General features: G+C 35.4%; 2 protein-coding genes across 2 annotated transcripts in view; both read right to left on the bottom strand.

Moving 5' to 3' along the window:
• Positions 1–22,378, bottom strand: part of LOC143228310 (O-acyltransferase like protein-like) — a 412,295-nt gene that overhangs the window by 48,076 nt on the left and 341,841 nt on the right. The gene's annotated exons all lie outside the window — the stretch shown is intronic.
• LOC143228030 (nose resistant to fluoxetine protein 6-like) lies at positions 1,145–21,548 on the bottom strand. The gene is made up of 7 exons (XM_076459376.1): positions 21,197–21,548; positions 18,343–18,578; positions 17,216–17,330; positions 10,801–10,888; positions 3,826–3,926; positions 3,244–3,414; positions 1,145–1,191 (listed from the first exon to the last, which is right to left on the bottom strand). The coding sequence occupies exons 1-7, from the start codon at positions 21,507–21,509 to the stop codon at positions 1,160–1,162; spliced, it is 1,056 nt and encodes a 351-aa protein (XP_076315491.1). The 5' UTR covers positions 21,510–21,548; the 3' UTR covers positions 1,145–1,159.

A 22,378-nucleotide genomic window follows, 5' to 3' on the forward strand; every position in this document is an offset into this window, starting at 1 on the left:
TGAAGAATTGGTTCAATATGTCAAGCTAGTACAATGTTTGCTATTGTTTCTCTGGTAACGTGATGGTAACTGACGGGTGAAATACATCGAAAATGAATGTACAGCGTTTCACAAAGCATTATTCTGTGTACGGAAAAACCTATTACTAACTCGTTATTTGTTGACGATAACAAGTGGAAAATAGAAAACCCAATTACAGGGTGCTGCCACCTCACGGGAATTTTATGAACGCTAGCATTCTCCCTCAACGTGATCAACCAGAAATCACATCAAAGCTACACGAGAGCTATCTGCGTTAGCCGTTCTTAATTTACCAGTGTAAAACGAGAGGAAAGGCAGCTAGTCATCACCACCCACCGTCAACTCGTTTACCAACGAATAGTGGGATTGGCTGTCACATTGTAATGCCCCCACGGCTGAAAGGACGAGCATGTTTGGTGGGATAGATATACAAACCAGTGACCCCCAGATTACGAGTGGAGCGCCCTAACCACTTGCCATGCTGGCCCACGCTCTTTATAAACGACAAAGCACTGACCAGTTGACTAATCGGAAACCGAAGCCTTGATCTACAATCTCCAACTGTTAAGATCTTGTGTGTTTTTGTGTGTGTTTTTCTTATAGCAAAGCCACAGCAGGTTATCTGCTGAGCCCACCACGGGGAATCGAACCTCTGATTTTAGCGTTGTAAATCCGGAGACTTACCGCTGTACTAGCGGTGGACCTCTTAAGATCTAAACAAGTAATATAAACTCCTGTTTTTTGTTGCTCTTTTTTTTTTAACAGAATCAGTACAACGATCAATATTTTATTAACACATCTATCAACATTTATCTTGAAGTCTGCTAAGGCAAACCTGTTACATACGAGAGTTTATAATAAAAGGATTAATAAATTTTACATATCAAATATAATATACGTTACAAGCTGTGTGGTTACAAATTCAACACTCTTCAGTGGTTATGTTGTTAGGGTTAATCTAAGATCATTTTCAAGGTCATATTGTTACTACAACTATCTTTTACTATAAGATCGAGTTATTTAATATGTACATAAATAAACGTCAGTTTCAGTGTATATCTGTTCTTTATATGTCTCCACATTTTTTGATAAATCAGCACTCACCTTGACACAGCGATACAGAATGACACGAGAAAGGTCACGGGGTTGTAATTACTTCCAATTTTGTATCTAATTTCGAAAAAACACAACAACTAACAACGTTGTTTATTCCTCAACAATAAGTAATGTGACCATTATTCTTAGAAAACAACATGACCTTCGTCTTCTAAGTGTTATTTTTATGTATTTCTATCTATATATAGATAAAGGTCAGTATATATATGTAAAAACGGCTCGTTTGGGTTGAGAAAATATTTTACGTAGAGGAGCGAACAACGTTTCGACCTTCTTCGATCATCGTTAGGTTTACAGGTCAGTATATGTGTACATCAGCTTCTCGTATTTTTTGACCAGTCAGCAACAAACTTAACATAGTGATACAGAACGAAGAAGGTCATGGGTAGGCGGGGCTGCATCCTCATCTAATTTCGGAGAAAACGACCAATATAATGAAGTATAGAACTACTATTGGCATAATTCCTGAAAATATTGTGTCTTTCTTATCAGTATTGGTATCTTTATATAGTTTTATAATATTGAGGAGAAAATTAAGCATAATTTCCTTTGTTACATCCTTCCAGCTAGGAATCTATATAGACAGTACGCGCGTGTTGTGTGCATGTGTTTCTTATACGTTTTCACATTTTGTAATTAGTTCACACGACAGGAAAAACATGAGAAAGTTGTTGTTTTGAATTAAGCACAAAGCTGCATAATGGGCTATCTGTGCTCTGCCCACCACGGGTATCAAAACCCGGTTTTTAGCGTTGTAAGTCCGCAGACATACCGCTGAGCCAATAGGAGGCACCATGAAAAATATCATGAGGGCGATTAGATCCCCGCATGCAATTTCGGTGAAACTACCAACTCAGCAAACTTTCACAAAGTGATGCAGAATTGGTAGAGTTTGTAAAACCAATACGTCTTTCTTCCCGTTATTGTAACCTTCATGTAATTCTTTTGCATTTTCTTTGTTTATTACAAAGTGCAATTTCGTATTATTCGTGGTTTGGTTTGTTTTGAATTTCGCGCAAAGCTACTACAGGGCTATCTTCGCTAGCCGTCCCTAATTTAGCAGTGTAAGGCTAGATGGAAGGCAGCAAGTCACCATCACCCACCGCCAACTCTTAGGCTATTCTTTTACCAACGAATAATGAAATTGGCCACAACATTATAACGCCCCCCACTGCTCAAAGGGCGAGCATGTTCGGTGTGATGGGGATTCGAACCTGCGACCCTCAAATTACGAGTAGAGTGCCTTAAACACCTGGCCATGCCAGGCCGCGATGGCCAACGATTATTCAAAAACCAGACGAATTACCTACTTTCTGTATAGGTATCGAAATCACATGCAATAGGGTTTTAAAAACTCATTTATTTTATGAACATTTAAAAAAAATATAATCAATTTTCGTAATGTTCTAATTTTTATTTACGCTTATGATTTGCAAAGACAAAACTTTCACAACCTAAATTAGAGCTTCGTGATACATCACATTGAAAATCCATAGTAATAACTACCAAATGTAATGAGTATTTGCAAATTTGAGCGCGCTGAGACTAAACCATTCGGGTTATTATAAGGTAGTCCCCGAGAATTCCGATTTGGAAAATTTAGTGAAGTTGCGTCAGCAATTTTTATGCACTAGTAATACCACGTGTTGGGAGCTTGTGTAACTGATTCGAAATTATTACTCATCACGATCTTTACGGACCCACCCTCAAATATAATCGAACTATTGTGTGCCCAATGTTGTTGGCGTGACATATGTAGAGACAGATTTTTCACCCCTCCTAATTTCTTCTGAGGATCGTAGAAGTGGCCATACCAGGTTTAGTGGACAGTGGTCAAGCAATGAGCGGGGAGTTAGCGGACAAACATACAACACATTTTACTTGTATATATACAGATTGCGTGCAAACGTATCTAGAATAAGATTCTATGTGTAACTTGTGAAGTATTCTTACGCTGCTAAATTAGGGACGGCTAGCGCAGACGACCCTCGTGTAGCTTTGCGCGAAATTAAAAAAAACAACAACAACCGCTTCCGACAGTCACGCGAAATGCTGCCTGAATTAATATAAAAAATTAAATAATAATAAAAAAGCTACAATACTTACCCATCATGCCAATATCAAAGTCGCTGAGTGTATGAGCCAGAATGATCCAGTTTATGGTAATAAACCGAATTCCACAAATAGCTTTCATTGTGTGTTGTGAGGATTTAGTAGAGAATAACTTTAACGTGTTGGTATAGAGAGAAAAACAGAGAAGAAGTTCCACAGCGAAACCTGATATAACAACAAAACAACAGTGAACTTAAGTAAGTTAAAAATATCTAACACTGTATGTAGCTATAGATAATTGACCAACTATGTGTGGAGTGTTGAATGTTCTGATGGAAGAAAATATTCATTACCATATTGATAAAATGTTATAGAGTTATTACTTAAAGTATTTACGTATCAAGCACCTTTCATATTAATAAAGTGATTATGAATAAACACTACCAGTTACCATGTATCAGTGTTATTACATTAATCATAACAGAACTGAGTGTAATATTCAAGTTGGATATTTATGATTAACTCTTTGATTGTAGTATGTTCTTATAAGCCTGAAAATTCGACCTGTCCTACTACTTAATGGGTGTAAACTTCCATGACCATATAAATAACAAAAGATACAGGTTTTTGTTTTACCTGTATGTAACTCGTTTCGTTCTTGTGGTTTTAAGAGTTTCCGATAAACATCCAGAATCGTCCCGACCACAACAGGTATCACAACAAGACTTAAGATAAACCTGAAAAAAGGCAGACGATGACAGCAATGAAAAGTTGCCTGTGAACATTTTAATTTCAGTTTAAACAGCAAAATAAAAACTGTATTACCTGTATCACTTCGTTAAATAAAATATTAATATATAATAATTTCCAATGTTATACAATGAGCTCTCTGTGCCCAGTTTCTAGCGGTGGGAATCTGCAGACATACTGTTGTGATACTGGGTGTCTAAACTTAACGGTTTTGTGTGGGTCATTTCTTATACGAGAGCCACATCTGATTAACTACTGTGCCTACCGAGGGGAACCGAACACCTGATTTTAGCGCATATTTACCACTGATCCATTGGGGAATTAATTGTTATCTAATGTTATACAGCTAGTGGTTTAAATGGTAAAAGTGAGGGAAGATAGATTAATCATGAAATGAGTTACAAAATCGTAGTTGTCATTCTTATTAGATTTAACTTATACAGTAAATTATTGTTCATTTTTAAACGTTGACGGTTCTTACTTATTTTATATTCAGCACTGCCATCTGTAAAACGTTCAAACAGTCTGTTAAACACTTATAAACGATTTAACTAGAGAAGGTCAAATCATACTTTAGGTCAAACATTAACCATTTTGAGTCATGTGCAGTGAAACTGAAGATATTAACGTAATAGTCCCGACATGATTGGATGGCTAAGGTGTTCGACTCGTAATCCGAGGGTCGCAGGTTCGAATCTACGTCACACCAAACATGCTCGCCCTTTCAGCCGTGGGGGCGTTATAATATGACGGTCAATAATACTATTCGTTGGTAAAAGAGTAACCCAACAGTTGGCGCTGGGTGGTAATGACTAACTGCCTTTCCTCTAGTCTTACACTGCTAAATTAGGGACGATTAGCGTAGATAGCCCTCGAGTAGCTTTGCGCGAAGTTCAAAACAAATCAGTCTTTACATATCATCGTAGTAAAATAAAACACGATCCCCAGCATAAATGGATGACTATTATATATCAAAGCGTCTAATTACAGTTGGGCGAGAATTGTTCTTATGATGTCCAATATAAATTAATTATATTATCAACTATCTCTCTCACTCTACCCTGAACAAGTAATGTTACCAAATTATACAAATAACGAAGAAGTTCACAGTTAAAAATCGTTCCTTGGTTAAATAAATTACAGATTAGCTCTTATAGTGGTGGGCTTGTTCTGACGAAATAACAGTTAGTGGTGGGCTTGTTTTGATGAAATAACAGTTAGTGGTGGGCTTGTTCTGATGAAATAACAGTTAGTGGTAGGCTTGTTCTGATGAAATAACAGTTAGTGGTAGGCTAGTTCTGATGAAATAACAGTTAGTGATGGGCTTTTTCTGATGAAATAACAGTCAGTGGTGGGCTTGTTCTGATGAAATAACAGTTAGTGGTGGGCTTGTTCTGATGAAATAACAGTTAGTGGTTGGCTTGTTCTGATAAAATAACAGTTAATGATGGGCTTGTTTTGACGAAATAACAGATAGTGGTGGACTTGTTTTGATGAAATAACAGTTAGTGGTGGACTTGTTCTGATGAAATAACAGATAGTGGTGGGCTTGCTTTGATGAAATAACAGTTAGTGGTGGACTTGTTCTGATGAAATAACAGTTAGTGATGGGCTTGTTTTGATAAAATAACAGTTAGTGGTGGGCTTGTTTTGATGAAATAACAGTTAGTGGTGGACTTGTTCTGATGAAATAACAGTTAGTGATGGGCTTTTTATGATGAAATAACAATCAGTGGTGGGCTTGTTCTGATGAAATAACAGTTAGTGGTGGACTTGTTCTGATGAAATAACAGTTAGTGGTAGGCTTGTTCTGAAGAAATAACAGTTACTGATGGGCTTTTTCTGATGAAATAACAGTCAGTGGTGGGCTTGTTCTGATGAAATAACAGTTAGTGGTGGGCTTGTTCTGATGAAATAACAGTTAGTGGTGGACTTGTTCTGATGAAATAACAGTTAGTGATGGGCTTTTTCTGATTAAATAACAGTTAGTGGTGGGCTTGTTCTGATGAAATAACAGTTAGTGGTGAGCTTGTTTTGATGAAATAACAGTTAGTGATGGGCTTTTTCTGATGAAATAACAGTTAGTGGTGGACTTGTTCTGATGAAATAACAGTTAGTGATGGGCTTTTTCTGATGAAATAACAGTTAGTGGTGGACTTGTTCTGATGAAATAACAGTTAGTGATGGGCTTTTTCTGATGAAATAACAGTCAGTGGTGGGCTTGTTCTGATGAAATAACAGTTAGTGGTGGACTTGTTCTGATGAAATAACAGTTAGTGATGGGCTTGTTTTGATAAAATAACAGTTAGTGGTGGGCTTGTTTTGATGAAATAACAGTTAGTGGTGGACTTGTTCTGATGAAATAACAGTTAGTGATGGGCTTTTTATGATGAAATAACAATCAGTGGTGGGCTTGTTCTGATGAAATAACAGTTAGTGGTGGACTTGTTCTGATGAAATAACAGTTAGTGGTAGGCTTGTTCTGAAGAAATAACAGTTACTGATGGGCTTTTTCTGATGAAATAACAGTCAGTGGTGGGCTTGTTCTGATGAAATAACAGTTAGTGGTGGGCTTGTTCTGATGAAATAACAGTTAGTGGTGGACTTGTTCTGATGAAATAACAGTTAGTGATGGGCTTTTTCTGATTAAATAACAGTTAGTGGTGGGCTTGTTCTGATGAAATAACAGTTAGTGGTGAGCTTGTTTTGATGAAATAACAGTTAGTGATGGGCTTTTTCTGATGAAATAACAGTTAGTGGTGGACTTGTTCTGATGAAATAACAGTTAGTGATGGGCTTTTTCTGATGAAATAACAGTTAGTGGTGGACTTGTTCTGATGAAATAACAGTTAGTGATGGGCTTTTTCTGATGAAATAACAGTCGGTGGTGGGCTTGTTCTGATGAAATAACAGTTAGTGGTGGGCTTGTTTTGATGAAATAACAATTAGTGGTGGGCTTGTTCTGATGAAATAACAGTTAGTGGTGGGCTTGTTCTGATGAAATAACAGTTAGTGGTGGGCTTGTTCTGATAAAATAACAGTTAATGATGGGCTTGTTTTGATGAAATAACAGTTAGTGGTGGGCTTGTTTTGATGAAATAACAGTTAGTGGTGGGCTTGTTCTGATGAAATAACAGTTAGTGGTGGGCTTGTTCTGATGAAATAACAGTTAGTGGTGAGCTTGTTTTGATGAAATAACAGTTAGTGGTAGGCTTGTTTTGATGAAATAACAGTTAGTGGTGGGCTTGTTCTGATGAAATAACAGTTAGTGGTGGGCTTGTTTTGATGAAATAACAGTTAGTGGTAGGCTTGTTTTGATGAAATAACTGTTAGTGGTGGGCTTGTTTTGATGAAATAACAGTCAGTGGTGGGCTTGTTCTGATGAAATAACAGTTAGTGGTGGGCTTGTTCTGATGAAATAACAGTTAGTGGTGGGCTTGTTCTGATAAAATAACAGTTAATGATGGGCTTGTTTTGATGAAATAACAGTTAGTGGTGGGCTTGTTTTGATGAAATAACAATTAGTGGTGGGCTTGTTCTGATGAAATAACAGTTAGTGGTGGGCTTGTTCAGATGAAATAACAGTTAGTGGTGGGCTTGTTCTGATAAAATAACAGTTAATGATGGGCTTGTTTTGATGAAATAACAGTTAGTGGTGGGCTTGTTTTGATGAAATAACAGTGGTGGGCTTGTTCTGATGAAATAACAGTTAGTGGTGTGCTTGTTCTGATGAAATAACAATTAGTGGTGGGCTTGTTCTGATGAAATAACAGTTAGTGGTGGGCTTGTTCTGATGAAATAACAGTTAGTGGTGGCTTGTTCTGATAAAATAACAGTTAATGATGGGCTTGTTTCGATGAAATAACAGTTAATGGTGGGCTTGTTTTGATGAAATAACAGTTAGTGGTGGGCTTGTTTTCATGAAATAACAATTAGTGGTGGGCTTGTTCTGATGAAATAGCAATTAGTGGTGGGCTTATTCTGATGAAATAACAGTTAGTGGTGGGCTTATTCTGATGAAATAATAGTTAGTGGTGGGCTTGTTCTGATAAAATAACAGTTAATGATGGGCTTGTTTTGATGAAATAACAGTTAGTGGTGGGCTTGTTTTGATGAAATAACAATTAGTGGTGGGCTTGTTCTGATGAAATAACAGTTAGTGGTGGGCTTTTTCTGATGAAATAACAGTTAGTGGTGGGCTTGTTCTGATGAAATAACAGTTAGTGGTGGGCTTGTTCTGATGAAATAACAGTTAATGATGGGCTTGTTCTGATGAAATAACAGTTAATGGTTGGCTTGTTCTGATAAAATAACAGTTAATGATGGGCTTGTTTTGACGAAATAACAGATAGTGGTGGACTTGTTTTGATGAAATAACAGTTAGTGGTGGGCTTGTTCTGATGAAATAACAGATAGTGGTGGGCTTGTTTTGATGAAATAACAGTTAGTGGTGGGCTTGTTTTGATGAAATAACAGTTAGTGGTGGACTTGTTCTGATGAAATAACAGTTAGTGATGGGCTTTTTCTGATGAAATAACAATCAGTGGTGGGCTTGTTCTGATGAAATAACAGTTAGTGGTGGGCTTGTTCTGATGAAATAACAGTTAGTGGTAGGCTTGTTGTGACGAAATAACAGATAGTGGTGGACTTGTTTTGATGAAATAACAGTTAGTGGTGGGCTTGTTCTGATGAAATAACAGTTAGTGGTGGGCTTGTTCTGATAAAATAACAGTTAATGATGGGCTTGTTTTGATGAAATAACAGTTAGTGGTGGGCTTGTTGTGACGAAATAACAATTAGTGGTGGGCTTGTTTTGATGAAATAATAGTTAGTGGTGGGCTTGTTGTGACGAAATAACAATTAGTGGTGGGCTTGTTCTGATGAAATAACAGTTAGTGGTGGGCTTGTTCTGATGAAATAACAGTTAGTGGTGGGCTTGTTCTGATGAAATAACAGTTAGTGGTGGGTTTGTTCTGATGAAATAGTAGTTAGTGGTGGGCTTGTTTTGATGAAATAACAGTTAGTGGTGGGATTGTTCTGATAAAATAACAGTTAGTGGAGGGCTTGTTCTGATGAAATAATAGTTAGTGGTGGGTTTGTTCTGATAAAATAACAGTTAGTGGTGGGCTTGTTCTGATGAAATAACTGTTAGTGGTGGGTTTGTTCTGATAAAATAACAGTTAGTGGTGGGCTTGTTTTGATGAAATAATAGTTAGTGGTGGGCTTGTTTTGATGAAATAACAGTTAGTGGTGGGCTTGTTTTGATGAAATAACAGTTAGTGGTGGGCTTGTTCTGATGAAATAACAGTTAGTGGTGGGTTTGTTCTGATGAAATAATAGTTAGTGGTGGGCTTGTTCTGATGAAATAACAGTTAGTGGTGGGTTTGTTCTGATAAAATAACAGTTAGTGGTGGGCTTGTTTTGATGAAATAATAGTTAGTGGTGGGCTTGTTTTGATGAAATAACAGTTAGTGGTGGGCTTGTTTTGATGAAATAACAGTTAGTGGTGGACTTGTTCTGATGAAATAACAGTTAGTGATGGGCTTTTTCTGATGAAATAACAATCAGTGGTGGGCTTGTTCTGATGAAATAACAGTTAGTGGTGGGCTTGTTCTGATGAAATAACAGTTAGTGGTGGGTTTGTTCTGATGAAATAACAGTTAGTGGTGGGTTTGTTCTGATAAAATAACAGTTAGTGGTGGGCTTGTTTTGATGAAATAATAGTTAGTGGTGGGCTTGTTTTGATGAAATAACAATTAGTGGTGGACTCGTTCTGATAAAATAACAGTTAGTGGTGGGCTTGTTTTGATGAAATAATAGTTAGTGGTGGGCTTGCTCTAATGAAATAACAGTTAATGGTGGGCTTGTTCTGATGAAATAACAGTTAATGGTGGGCTTGTTCTGATGAAATAACAGTTAGTGGTGGGCTTGTTCTGATGAAATAACAGTTTCTGTGAGGGTGGGAATATTCTCTTATAAGCAATCTGTATTCTTAAATAGGTCAAACAAACAGTAATTCCACAAATATATTATTATATTTCTACGATGTTGAATAATATTCTATGTTTAAATAGTTTAATTCGTTAAATGGGGGAAGGAAAACCAACAATAACGTGTAAATATGGATGCATAAGCCAACTATATTTGTGAAAGATAAATTAATAAAACCTGTTATGATTGAAATATATGGGTGAAGCCAATAACTACATGAGTTGAGATTGAAGATAAGCGAATAATAATATGTGTTAATGTCGGTGGACACAGGGGCGTAGATCCTGGGGGGCAGAGGGTATACATCACCCCTTCATTTTAGGTGGGGGAATGGTGCATACATTCATCCCCCCCTACAATTTGGTCTGTTGAATTGTTTTATTGCATTACAGGCCTACAAATTTTGTGTTTGTTCTTGTGATTTTCGTGTTCTTACCAATCGCATTACATAATTAGGCCTAGATGTAGGCTTTTTCAGTAGCCGAAATGTACATCTTTAATATAGGCGTGCTTCTAAGCTTTTCGATCTAAGCAATAGTTCGTAAGTATCAGTCAGTAGGCCTAAGTATACATGCAAGTATCGTGGCAACAAGATTACTCTGTGACTGCATGTTTACAGCTTTCAGGTTCACGTAATCAGAGATTACCAATTTACAATAACGTGTTAAAAATCTGAACCTATTCGTTAAAATGAAACATAGGAGGAACCGAAAACAGTAAGTAGAAATTTTAAAAGAATGAAGCAAACTAAATGGTTAAAGTTGTTCCATTATTGAAGGACGTGAAATAGAATATCCTAGGGTTCTAGCAAAGCCATCGTGTGTTCCATGTTGCAAGTAAAGTTCTAATGTAAGAGAGCTAGTTACTCACAGAGATACAGCCTGCCGAGCTGTCACTTGGACAGGTGTCTTCACTTCACAGTTCTGAACATTTCCTCTTAGTCGTAACCAGTTGCTTGCTGTAACATAAAATATTCTAGAACGTGACACAAACTCTTTCACAGACGTCAAACAGAGGATATTGTGGGGAGTGTAACATGAGAATCTGTATCTTTACCAAGCGCTTAACAGTTTGATTACATGTATACGTCTTTCCTTTTTACAATACCCCCCATCTACCCCTCAGGGCATTGTTATGGTTCTAGTGTTTTAACAGTATCATAGTTTACGATTCTAAGTTTTGAAATGCTTATAAAGTCACCTACGTTTTTCTTACTAAAGACATTTACCTTTAATTTTCGGTTCTAGAATTTTCTTTCTTTCTTAGAGACATATTACTACCAGAACCAGTTTATTAACTCATTGCCCTATTTGAATTTTATTGTGGAAACTCGGGTAATAATGTTGGTGGTATAAGTTATGTTAACCTTATATTTCAAGATATATCTTCGTAAACGTAAACTGTCATGTTTCGTTTTTACACATTTAAAGCGAAAGTTGAAAAACAAACAACCACGCGCACGTAACTTTACCACTGCTTTTAATATTCATACCAGCTGTCCTCAGATTCATTTTTTTGCTTCAAGTGGGATTCACGTTATCGCAAATCATTCTTACATTTCTTTTATTCAAATATTTACATTTGTATGCTCAATTTAAAACTTCGTTATAAGGAAATGTAGATGAGGGAAAACAAGCTAGTTGACTGTAGGTAACGCAGTGGTGAGGCTTTGTTTTGTTTGTAGTTACGCGCAAGGCTGCACGTGCTCTACTCATTTTGAATATCGAAAACCGCTGAATCTTTAGGATAATGAGATAAAATGGAGAGAACGTGACATTATTCTATAAAACCTGAAGCTCAGAAACTCTTAATCAATAATGGGCATAAGTTAGGTCTTGGAAATTAAACAGATACATAACTGCGTTAGCAATAGTTTGGAAAAATATATCTTTTTTTTAGAATCTTGTTTGTGAAATTTTTGAATAAATTTTAATATCGTTTATTTCGCGAACTCAAAATAATATTTTTCTTTTGGAAAAGTTATTGAAAATAACATAAGACAAGAACTGAATTTATTGGGTTTAGGTAATATCAACGTTTGGTCAAATTGAAGTATTTTAACACGTTTGGTTGCAACACTTAAGACAGCTGGAGAGTAAAAAGTTGTGTTCTGTTCGAGACTTTAAATAATTCAAACAATAAATAAACTTGTCTTAACGTTAATTACAAATTAATAAATGTAACGTTAATAAACAAGCACGAACAATGAACACAAAGACTGGATGGTGCTTGAAAGAATGTTATTTTTAAAAGACAAAACCAAACAATGCCATCTAGTTTCTTATATTGTCAGTTCTTTCCTCTGTCTTGTTATATTTGAATACCTTATGCAATCAAGACATTAAGCTTGTTTGTTTGTTTTTTTAAATTTCGCGCAAAGCTACTCGAGGGCTATCTGCGCTACCCGTCCCTTTATTTAGCAGTGTAAGACTAGAGGGAAGGCAGCTAGTCATCACCACCTACCGCCAACTCTTGGGCTACTTTTTTACCAACGAATAGTGGGATTGACCGGAACATTATAACGCCCCCCAGGGCTGAACGGACGAGCATGTCTGGTGCGACCGAGATTCGAACCCGCAATCCTCAGATTACATTAAGCACGAATTTACAAATTGCTATTGTAGAAATTTAATATAATTTTCACGATAAAATATTTTACTTTCCTATTGGATTCCCTTCATTTGAAATATATATTCATTACACATGAACATTTGTTTGGCTTTGTTTTCCTTTTATGAATTACTTCCACGATCGGATAAGCTTGTTTGTACTTTAGTTAGACTTATTGTGTCATGTTTTTCGGAAGTTAATGTCATGTTTTTCAGAAGTTAATGTCATGTTGAAGTCATGTTGGACTTATTTCGTTCTTCTTTCAGTTAATGTTTAACTGATAAGTTTTGTGGTTTGAATTTAAATACAAATGAAATAACTGAGGGGTCCAGAGAGGATTGGTGAAGAGTCCTGACGAAAACCACTTAAGATGGTATAGAATGTTCAACATAAGGAAATTCTTCAAAGGGTATTTTTCCTGCATAAGGAATCGAATGCTTGTTGAAACACAGACCTTTCCAAAACCACTCTTACGTGTTATTTTCCTTTACAGAGATTGCTGGAAAGTACTGTTGTTGTTTTTTCCAAAGAAGTTTTGGTTAGAAGAATAAGGTTGAACGAGCAGAACTCTGTTCGTGATACTTTAGAATGGAAAGTTTATCACCTGGAAGATGAGTTAATAGAAAACGACGTCAGGCTTTGGAGCAAAAAGGAACTAAAATTTAGAATTATATATAAGACATTTGGTAAAAAAATGAAAACGTGTTATGTCGTGGAAATTCATGTATACAGGGTGAGCCAAAAGTAGGTGGACAGCATTTGGAATAGGTTTATGTATCGGTCATATTAATGCAATTGTATATTATAACTATGTTGCAACTATATTATTTGTGTTATATAATTACAATTGTATAATTACATTTGTTTTAATTTAATCTGTTTTCGTTTTTTTTAGATTGTTAATAGAACCCATAATGTCAAATACTTTAAATACAGATAAAAGAATATGGGTGTTAAAAGAGTATTGGAAATTTCAAAATACTGAAACCGTAAGGAGAAAGTGGGTTGAAACATTTGATACTCCAGCTCCAAAAAGACAAACCATTTACCGTATCCGTGACAAATTCGACGCCACTGGCTCAATCCTTAATGCTGCTAAAACTGTTCGACCCAAAACAGTCTGTACAGAGAATAATAAGCAACGTGTTGCCGATGCATTTGTTCAAAGTCCAAACAAATCCACCAGAAGAGCTTCTATGGAATTGAACATACCACAAACCTCTATTAGGCGAATTATAACGCAAATTGGGTTGAAACCCTATCGACCACAACTAATTCATGGCTTATTGGAGGATGATCCAGACAGGCGACTGCAATTTAGTGAAAGTATGCTGAACAAGATTGAAGAAAACCCAGGAATTTTAGATAACATTGTGTGGAGTGATGAAGCTTCTTTTAAATTATCCGGTCATGTCAATAGACATAATTGTGTTTACTGGTATAGTGAGAACATGCATTTAACATTAGAACAACAGCTAAATCAGCCTGGTGTCAATGTTTGGGGTTGTATTTCAAGCTCTGGTGTTTATGGACCATTTTTTTCGGACGGAACAATTACAGGAGATAAGTATCTCGAAATTCTAAGGAATCAAGTTGTTCCCCAGTTACAGCAACAACCTAATTTACATGACTTTTATTTTCAACAAGATGGGGCCCCTCCACATTATTCCAAAGGAGTTCGTGAGTATCTGGATGAAACATTTCCATTGAAATGGATTGGTCGAAGAGGTCCAATCGATTGGCCGGCACGTTCACCGGACTTGACCCTATGTATTTTTTATTTTGGGAGTACTCAAGGAAAAAATTTATAGTCAAAAACCAAGAAGTGTCGGTGATTTAAAAAATTACATAAGAGATGCATTTCAAGAAATTAATGTCCAGAGTGACTTGTGCAAAAATGTTTGTCGAAGCGTAAGAGGTAGACTTCAAAGCTGTGTAAATCAAGAAGGAAAACAATTTGAGCATTTGCGTTAATAAATAATATTTTATTTTCATTAATATAATTGTCTTATTACATATAGTTGTACGTATACGTGATCTCTAAATAAATGTTTTTTTACTGTCCACCTACTTTTGGCTCACCCTGTATATATAACAAATTAAAATGATGCAATAATAGATAAGGTAGTAATGGGAGAGAAGACATTTAATGGCATTAGAGATGTTAAACACAGGATTAAGTTTTCAGGTCAAAAAGTTGAAGCCCAAAAGAATTATTTCTCAACAAACAAAGTAAGTCCATTATGATTATAAGCTTTGGAATGGAGATAAAAATACAGAAAAAAACATATTGCTCTAATAAACAAAAAACAAATGAAGCTATGATGCAAACTTTTGCCATGGACGAAAGATTATAATCACAGAACTATAATTTTATATCGTGAGAAAAGAAAATAATAACTGAATTTTCCTTGTTGGGGACATGCTTCGAACGTATAATACCTTTTTTTGGGGATCATGGTGACCTTACACAATTATTATTGAAATTCTTACTGTCTTATTAGTGCTTACCAAAAGAAAAAAAATACGTTTTTAAAGTTTTATTTTGGTAAAGATTGTTAAGTGAAACTGATAGTTCACATAGAGTACTGAGTGTATAATATTACACTGATAGTTCACATAGAGTACTGAGTGTATAATATTTTTACAATAACGTGTTTTTCTTCCTTAGTATTCAACCATAAAGAATGCAATTATCTGTCGGGATTCTAAAACTACAAAACGTAAAAATGACTATGAATACTATAAAATATAAAAAATACAGAAGGAAATAAATAAACATATTTAAAGCTATATATATGTGTGTGTAGTAAATAGGCTTAACGTCTACAGTCAGCAGTGTCACTTGGAACCTCTGATTGAGTACTACAAAAGCCAAACCAATGAGAAAATAACACTATAAAGATATTGCAGTAACGATTGGTGTTTAAAGTTCTACTTAGAAAAATGAACCATTTTACCAGTTTAACGATACTCAGCGTTTTAGAGCCATTAACAAATATAATTAGATAAGATTGAGAACAGCCATTACCTCATAATAATAATAACAAACACACTTAGATAAAATGTACAACAGCCATAATACATAACAATTATAACCACACTTAGATAAAATATAGAACAGACATTACCTCATAATAATAATAATAAACACATTTAGATAAAATGTAGAACAGCCATTACCTCATACATAACAGTTACAACCACATTTAAATAAGCTTAAGAACAAACAAGACTTCACAAATAATAATTTAAAACATATTTAGGTGACATGATCAACAATCATTATCTCATACATTACAATTAAAAACACATATAAGATGAAGAAAAACCTCAAAAATAATTAGGTATACATTTAGATAACGTGAAAAATATTTACTACCTCACAAAAAATAATTATCTCTTCCTACTGATCTTATAACTCAGTCGTAAACAAAACAAAATCAGATGAAAATGTTTATATTAAAGTCACATTTTAACAGTATACAAAAAACAAGCAAAGATTATCTAACACGAATAAAGAAAAACAGGTTTGAACTGGTGAGGCCCAGCTGCCTATCTCGATACATTCTATTTAACAACTTTGCGTGGTTTGTGGCCTTCATGTAAGAGCTTATTGGAACTACCTGTAAGAGTATATGTTTTTTCTGCACACAAACAAGTAATAATAACGCAAACCGGGCTCGGCATAGCCAAGCGTGTTAAGGCGTGCGACTCGTAATCCGAGGATCACGGATTCGCATCCCCGTCAAGCCAAACATGCTCGCCCTTTCAGCCGTGGGGGCGTTATAATGTGACGGTCAATCCCACTATTCGTTGATAAAGAGTAGCCCAAGAGTTGGCGGTGGGTGGTGATGACTAGCTGCCTTCCCTCTAGTCTTACGCTGCTAAATTAGGGACGGCTAGCGCAGATAGCCCTCGAGTAACTTTGCGCGAAATTCAAAAACAAAAAACAAACAATAACGCAAACCAATCTAAGTGCAATTGGTCCTGTTACTAACAGTACAACTACAATCAACCCTGTTATTCACAGTCGACCATGCGTCGTCACAAATTCGTTGATCACCTTGAAAAACACATATATTGTACAGATTGTATTTCAAGTTATGTGCAAAGCTACACATTAACTGTATTTGTTCTGCCCACCATGAATATCCAAACCCAATTTCCATCGTACCGCTGTGCCAATGAGGGTCTGAGTGAATGGAACAAGTGTGTATTAAATAAAACAGTAAGTTTGTCTGTCTTTTTAACAACCCCTAACTGCTCTGTTGTAAAAAAGAATTAATGTATTAGATTGATACACAGATAAGTATTCGTCTGTGTTTCGATATTTTTCGACCTAATAATACAATGTGTATAGATTTTTCCCACTACTCTTTGTAATTTCATTCTGTCACATAAGATATTGACGCGTCAAAACATCATAAGGGTATTTATTCCTAAGCGGATAAAGTTTCTCTTCCAAAAACCATAGGAACAAAACTATATCAGAATGGTGTATTCTACTGCAAACGTAAAGACCCCCAGTAGCACAGCGATATGTTTGCGGTCTCACCTGGATATAAACCGGGTTCGATACCCGTGGAGGGCAGAGTACAAATAGCCCATTGTGTAGCTTTGTGTTTAATTCCAAACAAGCAAGTCAACGTAAAAAAGAAACAGAGAAACATACCTATAGTGACAGCTTTTTGAACTTCCAATCGTGAACATGTTGACGGTACACAAATTCCTAGACGTAATGGCACTGAATAGAAGAATTGGGCATTCTGGGCAAAATCGTGAAACACCTAGAAAAATATTTGAATTTTGAGAAAAATTGAATATCTTTTCCTTTTATAAAATATACAGTTATACGATATATTCCCGCCGATTGATAAACCAATAAGGAAAAAGAAAGCTTAGTGGGTGGGTTTCGAATTCCTACTCATTGAAAAAATTTTAACAACAAATAAATTGGTACTTAGGTTGATCATTAAGGTACATATGGCTGTAAGGTCAAGCCAACATCCAGCAATTTATGTGAAAGGTGTTGTCATCATTTCTTAAGCCTTAGGTAATTCGAACAAGCCTCCATACGATAAATCGGTTTTCGTTGGTACACCTCACAACATCAAACGAACACTGAGTTTGTTTAACAGTTTGTTGTTGCAACGTTTGAAGTTTCTTAAAAGTTTAGTAACCTCTTTATGAAGGATGATGGTGAACGTCGATATTCAGCCATTCACAAAGTAAAGCGTGTATTACTTTAACCTTTATTCAGAATAAAGCTGAGCATGCGTATAACAGTACTTACGTTGTGGCAAGTACAAACTGTGAGTGAAAAGTTACAACAGAATAAACCTATTAGACTACAGGGTGGCATAATACATATGGATGGGTAGGGACTTACGGACCACCCTGTACAAAGTACACAATACTGTCTCATTAATCTCATTAATTTACGGACATGCGCTTTGGACCTAACTGCAGAATTGTCAGTTATTATCTTAATTTGTTTTACATGTATTTTTATTCTGCTTCGAAGTATTCAGTGGTTAAGTAAAGGTGTAAAACACACGCTAGAAATAATTGATACAAACTCCTGATTCCTACTGTTATTAAATAAGAAACTGACTACCAGCTAAGGAAGAAGTTCTAGACAAGTTATTAGCTTCAAACTGTCTTCCATAACTATAAGATTTGATTGTTATAGTAGTAAATGGAACGTGCTAGTTTACTTTCATGTAACACCAAAGTAGTAGCCAACAGTTTTTGTGAGATTTTTTTTCCCTTTGTGAAGAACACATCTCAACAACTGACCTCTCCAGGTTTTGAGAAATTGGACAGAGCTTTCACCCCGACTACGATGCTGCTGTATTTTGCTGAACGAGCTGGTAATGGAAGTCGTAGTAAAACAGAACAATATTGTCCTTGGAAAGTGGACACTTTAGACTCTTTGGTAGGAGAGACGATGTCCATACACTGATCGTAAGATCCTAAGCTGGTTAAGGTTCCCTCCAACAGTCCAGCTGGAAGTCTTCCGTTAGAATCAATCACTGAAAGAAATATAAATATTATTAAAATAATTTGTTTGTTTGTTTTTGAATTTTGCACAAAGCTACTCGAGGGCTATCTGGGCTAGCCGTCCCTAATTTAGCAGTGTAAGACTAGAGGGAAGGCAGCTAGTCATCACCACCCACCGCCAACTCTTGGGCTACTCTTTTACCAACGAATAGTGGGATTGATCGTCACATTATAACGCCCCCACGGCTGAAAGGGCGAGCATGTTTAGCGCGACGGGGATGCGAACCCGCGACCCTCAGATTACGAGTCGAACGCCTTAACATGCTTAGCCATGCCGGGCCTATTAAAATAGTAATAAGCAACTTGAAATATATAATAATATATAATATAATATAATATGTAATAAATATATAACAAACGTAAAATGTGCTGTTTGTAATGTTGCGATTACTCCCCATTTGTGGTCATTTCAATATACGTGAAGTCAAATCAGTCTTCACGAAACGTATTCACCACTATTGATTTAATATAGCTCAAAGCTGATCAGGTAATATTTCCTTAATCCTTTTGTGTAGACACCTAAAACTACGTGATTCCAAATCAGAACAAACAGCATCCTTAGACGTCACCAAACTTGCCCATTTGTATAAACGTAAGTAACTGAACTGTATTAGTGAACTTAAATGAAACTGATGTATTTCTGATGAAGTTTTAATAGTAAAATAATGAGGTAATAAAATTACATTCTGAAGATCGTTATTTTATTTAGGTTTATAAATATATCTCGTTAAGTCCAGTTAATATATCTCGTTAAGTCCAGTTAAGTGTCGGGTAATAAACTCCAGTTTGTGTTAAACAAAAAGTCAAGAATAATGATGTTGAACATTTAGTCCAAAATAAATAATCATACAACACTAAAACGTACATAAATACACTGCTATACTATACTTAAGTTGACGAAATGGGAATTGTGAAGTCGTTAAAGGATACCTTAGGAAAAAAAGAATTTATGTTTATAGGCAGGACAGGTCAATAACCTTATATCAATCCAATTTAAAATGTATGAGCTGAGTTAAACCGATTAACGATATATCACAAACTAAACATGGAAGATGAACTTTTTGAAGTACTCATAGAAGGATGGCAGTCAGTCAGGAATGTCTGTATAAACATATTGATAACATGTCACGTCGATATGAAGCAGTACTGAAATATCAGTGAATGTTGACTAAATATTAACTTGTGAATCCGTTTTGTGTTGTCTTGAGTTTCATTTATTACGTTAGATAATTGCACAGCATCTTGTCTGATAATTTTGTAGGTTAATTAGAATAAGATCAAAGAAACTACAACAGCTGCGCAACACTGTTTATGAGTTTGTTTGTTTGTTTTGAATTTCGCGCAAAGCTACTCAAGGGCTATCTGCGCTAGCCGTCCCTAATTTAGCAGTGTAAGACTAGATGGAAGACAGCTGTCATCACCACCCACCGTCAACTCCTGAGCTACTCATTTACCAACGAATAGTGGGATTGATCGCTACATTATAACGCTTCACGACTGAAAGGGGGAGCATGTTTGGTGAGCCGGGGATTCGAATCTGCGACCTACAGATTACAAAAAAAAAAACACATCAAAACAAGTCAAACTAAACTATACTAAAAAGATTCAATTTGATCAAATCCAACTTCTTCTAGGTGATTGTGTTGGACAAATGACAGTTTATACTAATGAGAATTTTCACTTTGATTACTGTGAATATGACCGCACAGGATCCCAAATATACATTCTTGTGTGTTGTTTGACCTCTAACCACATAAACTTCTAAATAAAGAAGAAGAAGAAAGCATTGTTCAGAAATATTGAACCAAGGTACAATTCCAGAAAGTTTCACGTCAGTTCACCGAGAATATGAAGGAGTGGCGTTCGATTACAATGTGTTTGGAAGAAGAAACAATAGAAAGAGACTTAGTGACGTATGACTCTTGATACAGTTATTGAATAGTTGACTTTATTTTAAACGTATAAGAAAATTATCTTTCAACGAACTATTACCATATTGTGAATTATGTTACCTTCGAGAAACAATAACAGCTGTAAGACTAGCTATCATTATGGTTACAAAAAATTCTTGGACTTCCATTCAAAGTTCATAACAATCTATATAAGCCAAACATGCGTATTATTTTATTCAGAACAGGTAAATATTTTGAAGAATGGTATAGTCGGTATTACCTGAAAGGTTAGTTTGTTTGTTACAGAGTAAAGACATATTGGGCAATCTGCTGTGTTCAGTCCAGAGAATAGAACCAAGGATTTTAGCATTGTAAGTCTGTAAATTTATCGCTCTCCAACAGGGAAATTATATCAAGTGAACATAAGAACGTCCATAATTTACACAGTGTGTACAATCTCGAATATTATGAAATTTTGATGGTTAAAAATGAAATAAAGCCTAATAGCTTAAAATTAAAAAGTCTTAACGTAATTGTTATCGAGAACAAAATGTGGCCATTTGAGTTCTTTGGAGTTCCACGGTCATACAAAAAATCAGATATTGTAAAAATACCTCATTATCGAGGCTTCCTGAAGACTAAATTAAGTTTTGTGGGTAATTATTAAGGCTCGTGAATCTAAACACATCTCTACTCACTCTTCGAGGCCCAAGTCTCCATTCTACCGAAAGACGTCAATACTTCCATTACACTGTGATGGCAAGTTTCACTGGCGTTCATCGTTCTCAGCAAGTCCTCCATAATCGGTTTTATGGTTTCTGTTACATCTAACGCTTTTGCCGAGTAACTATTTCTAAAAATTTCCCAGGCTTTAACAGCTTCCACGTCAGCCATTATCCAAGGACCGTCTAAAGCTTTATCGTCATAATCATGGTTATATAAGTCAGCAGAAACTGGGGAACAAAAATTAATTAATGCACGTATAAATAGTAACAAAAATACCTTTAACATTGTATGTATCTTTTGACGACCGAGTTGTTAGTGTACAATAAAAATACACTTCAAAGTTCTCGTGCTTTAAATATTAGTTTTCACTTTCAAGTACGCATGCGTCATATTTTGAAAAACCACCGTGACTACTATTCATCATTTTCTACACGTCAGCTGCAAAAGAAAAAATACAAAACAAAATAGACACTGGGAGACAGTACGATAAAAGCAGTCCACAGTTTAGTTTTTATGGAGAGCGTGCAAATAGCCCTCGTGCTATGCGCGAAATTCAAAACAAACCAAACCTTTATGGAGAGCATGTAACGATAGATATCCGCATTTCCACCATCTTTATTTACCAACAAAAGTAATTGAGAGAAGACACACGTTAAATGATTTTATTGTATATCAAAAAATAACAAATGACATTCCAGAAAAAAAAAAAACAAATGACATTCCAAAAAAATAAAAAATAACAAATGACATTCCAGGAAAATAAAAAATAACAAATGACATTCCAAAAAATAAAAAAATAACAAATGACATTCCAGAAAAAAATAACAAATGACATTCCAGAAAAAAAAAAAATAACAAATGACATTCAAAAAAAAAAAAAAATAACAAATGACATTCCAGAAAAATAAAAAAATAACAAATGACATTCCAAAAAATGAAAAATAACAAATGACATTCCAGAAAAAAGTACAAAAAATAACAAATGACATTCCAGAAAATAAAAAATAAAAATGACAAAAAAAACATTTCAAATGAATTCCAAAAATACACAAAAAATAACAAATGACATTCCAAAAAAATAAAAAAATAAAAAATTACATTTCAGAAAAAAAATACAAAAAATAACAAATGACATTCCAGAAAAAAAAATTAAT

The sequence above is a fragment of the Tachypleus tridentatus genome, chromosome 10 (genome assembly GCF_004210375.1).
Source record: "Tachypleus tridentatus isolate NWPU-2018 chromosome 10, ASM421037v1, whole genome shotgun sequence".
Lineage (NCBI taxonomy): Eukaryota > Metazoa > Arthropoda > Merostomata > Xiphosura > Limulidae > Tachypleus > Tachypleus tridentatus.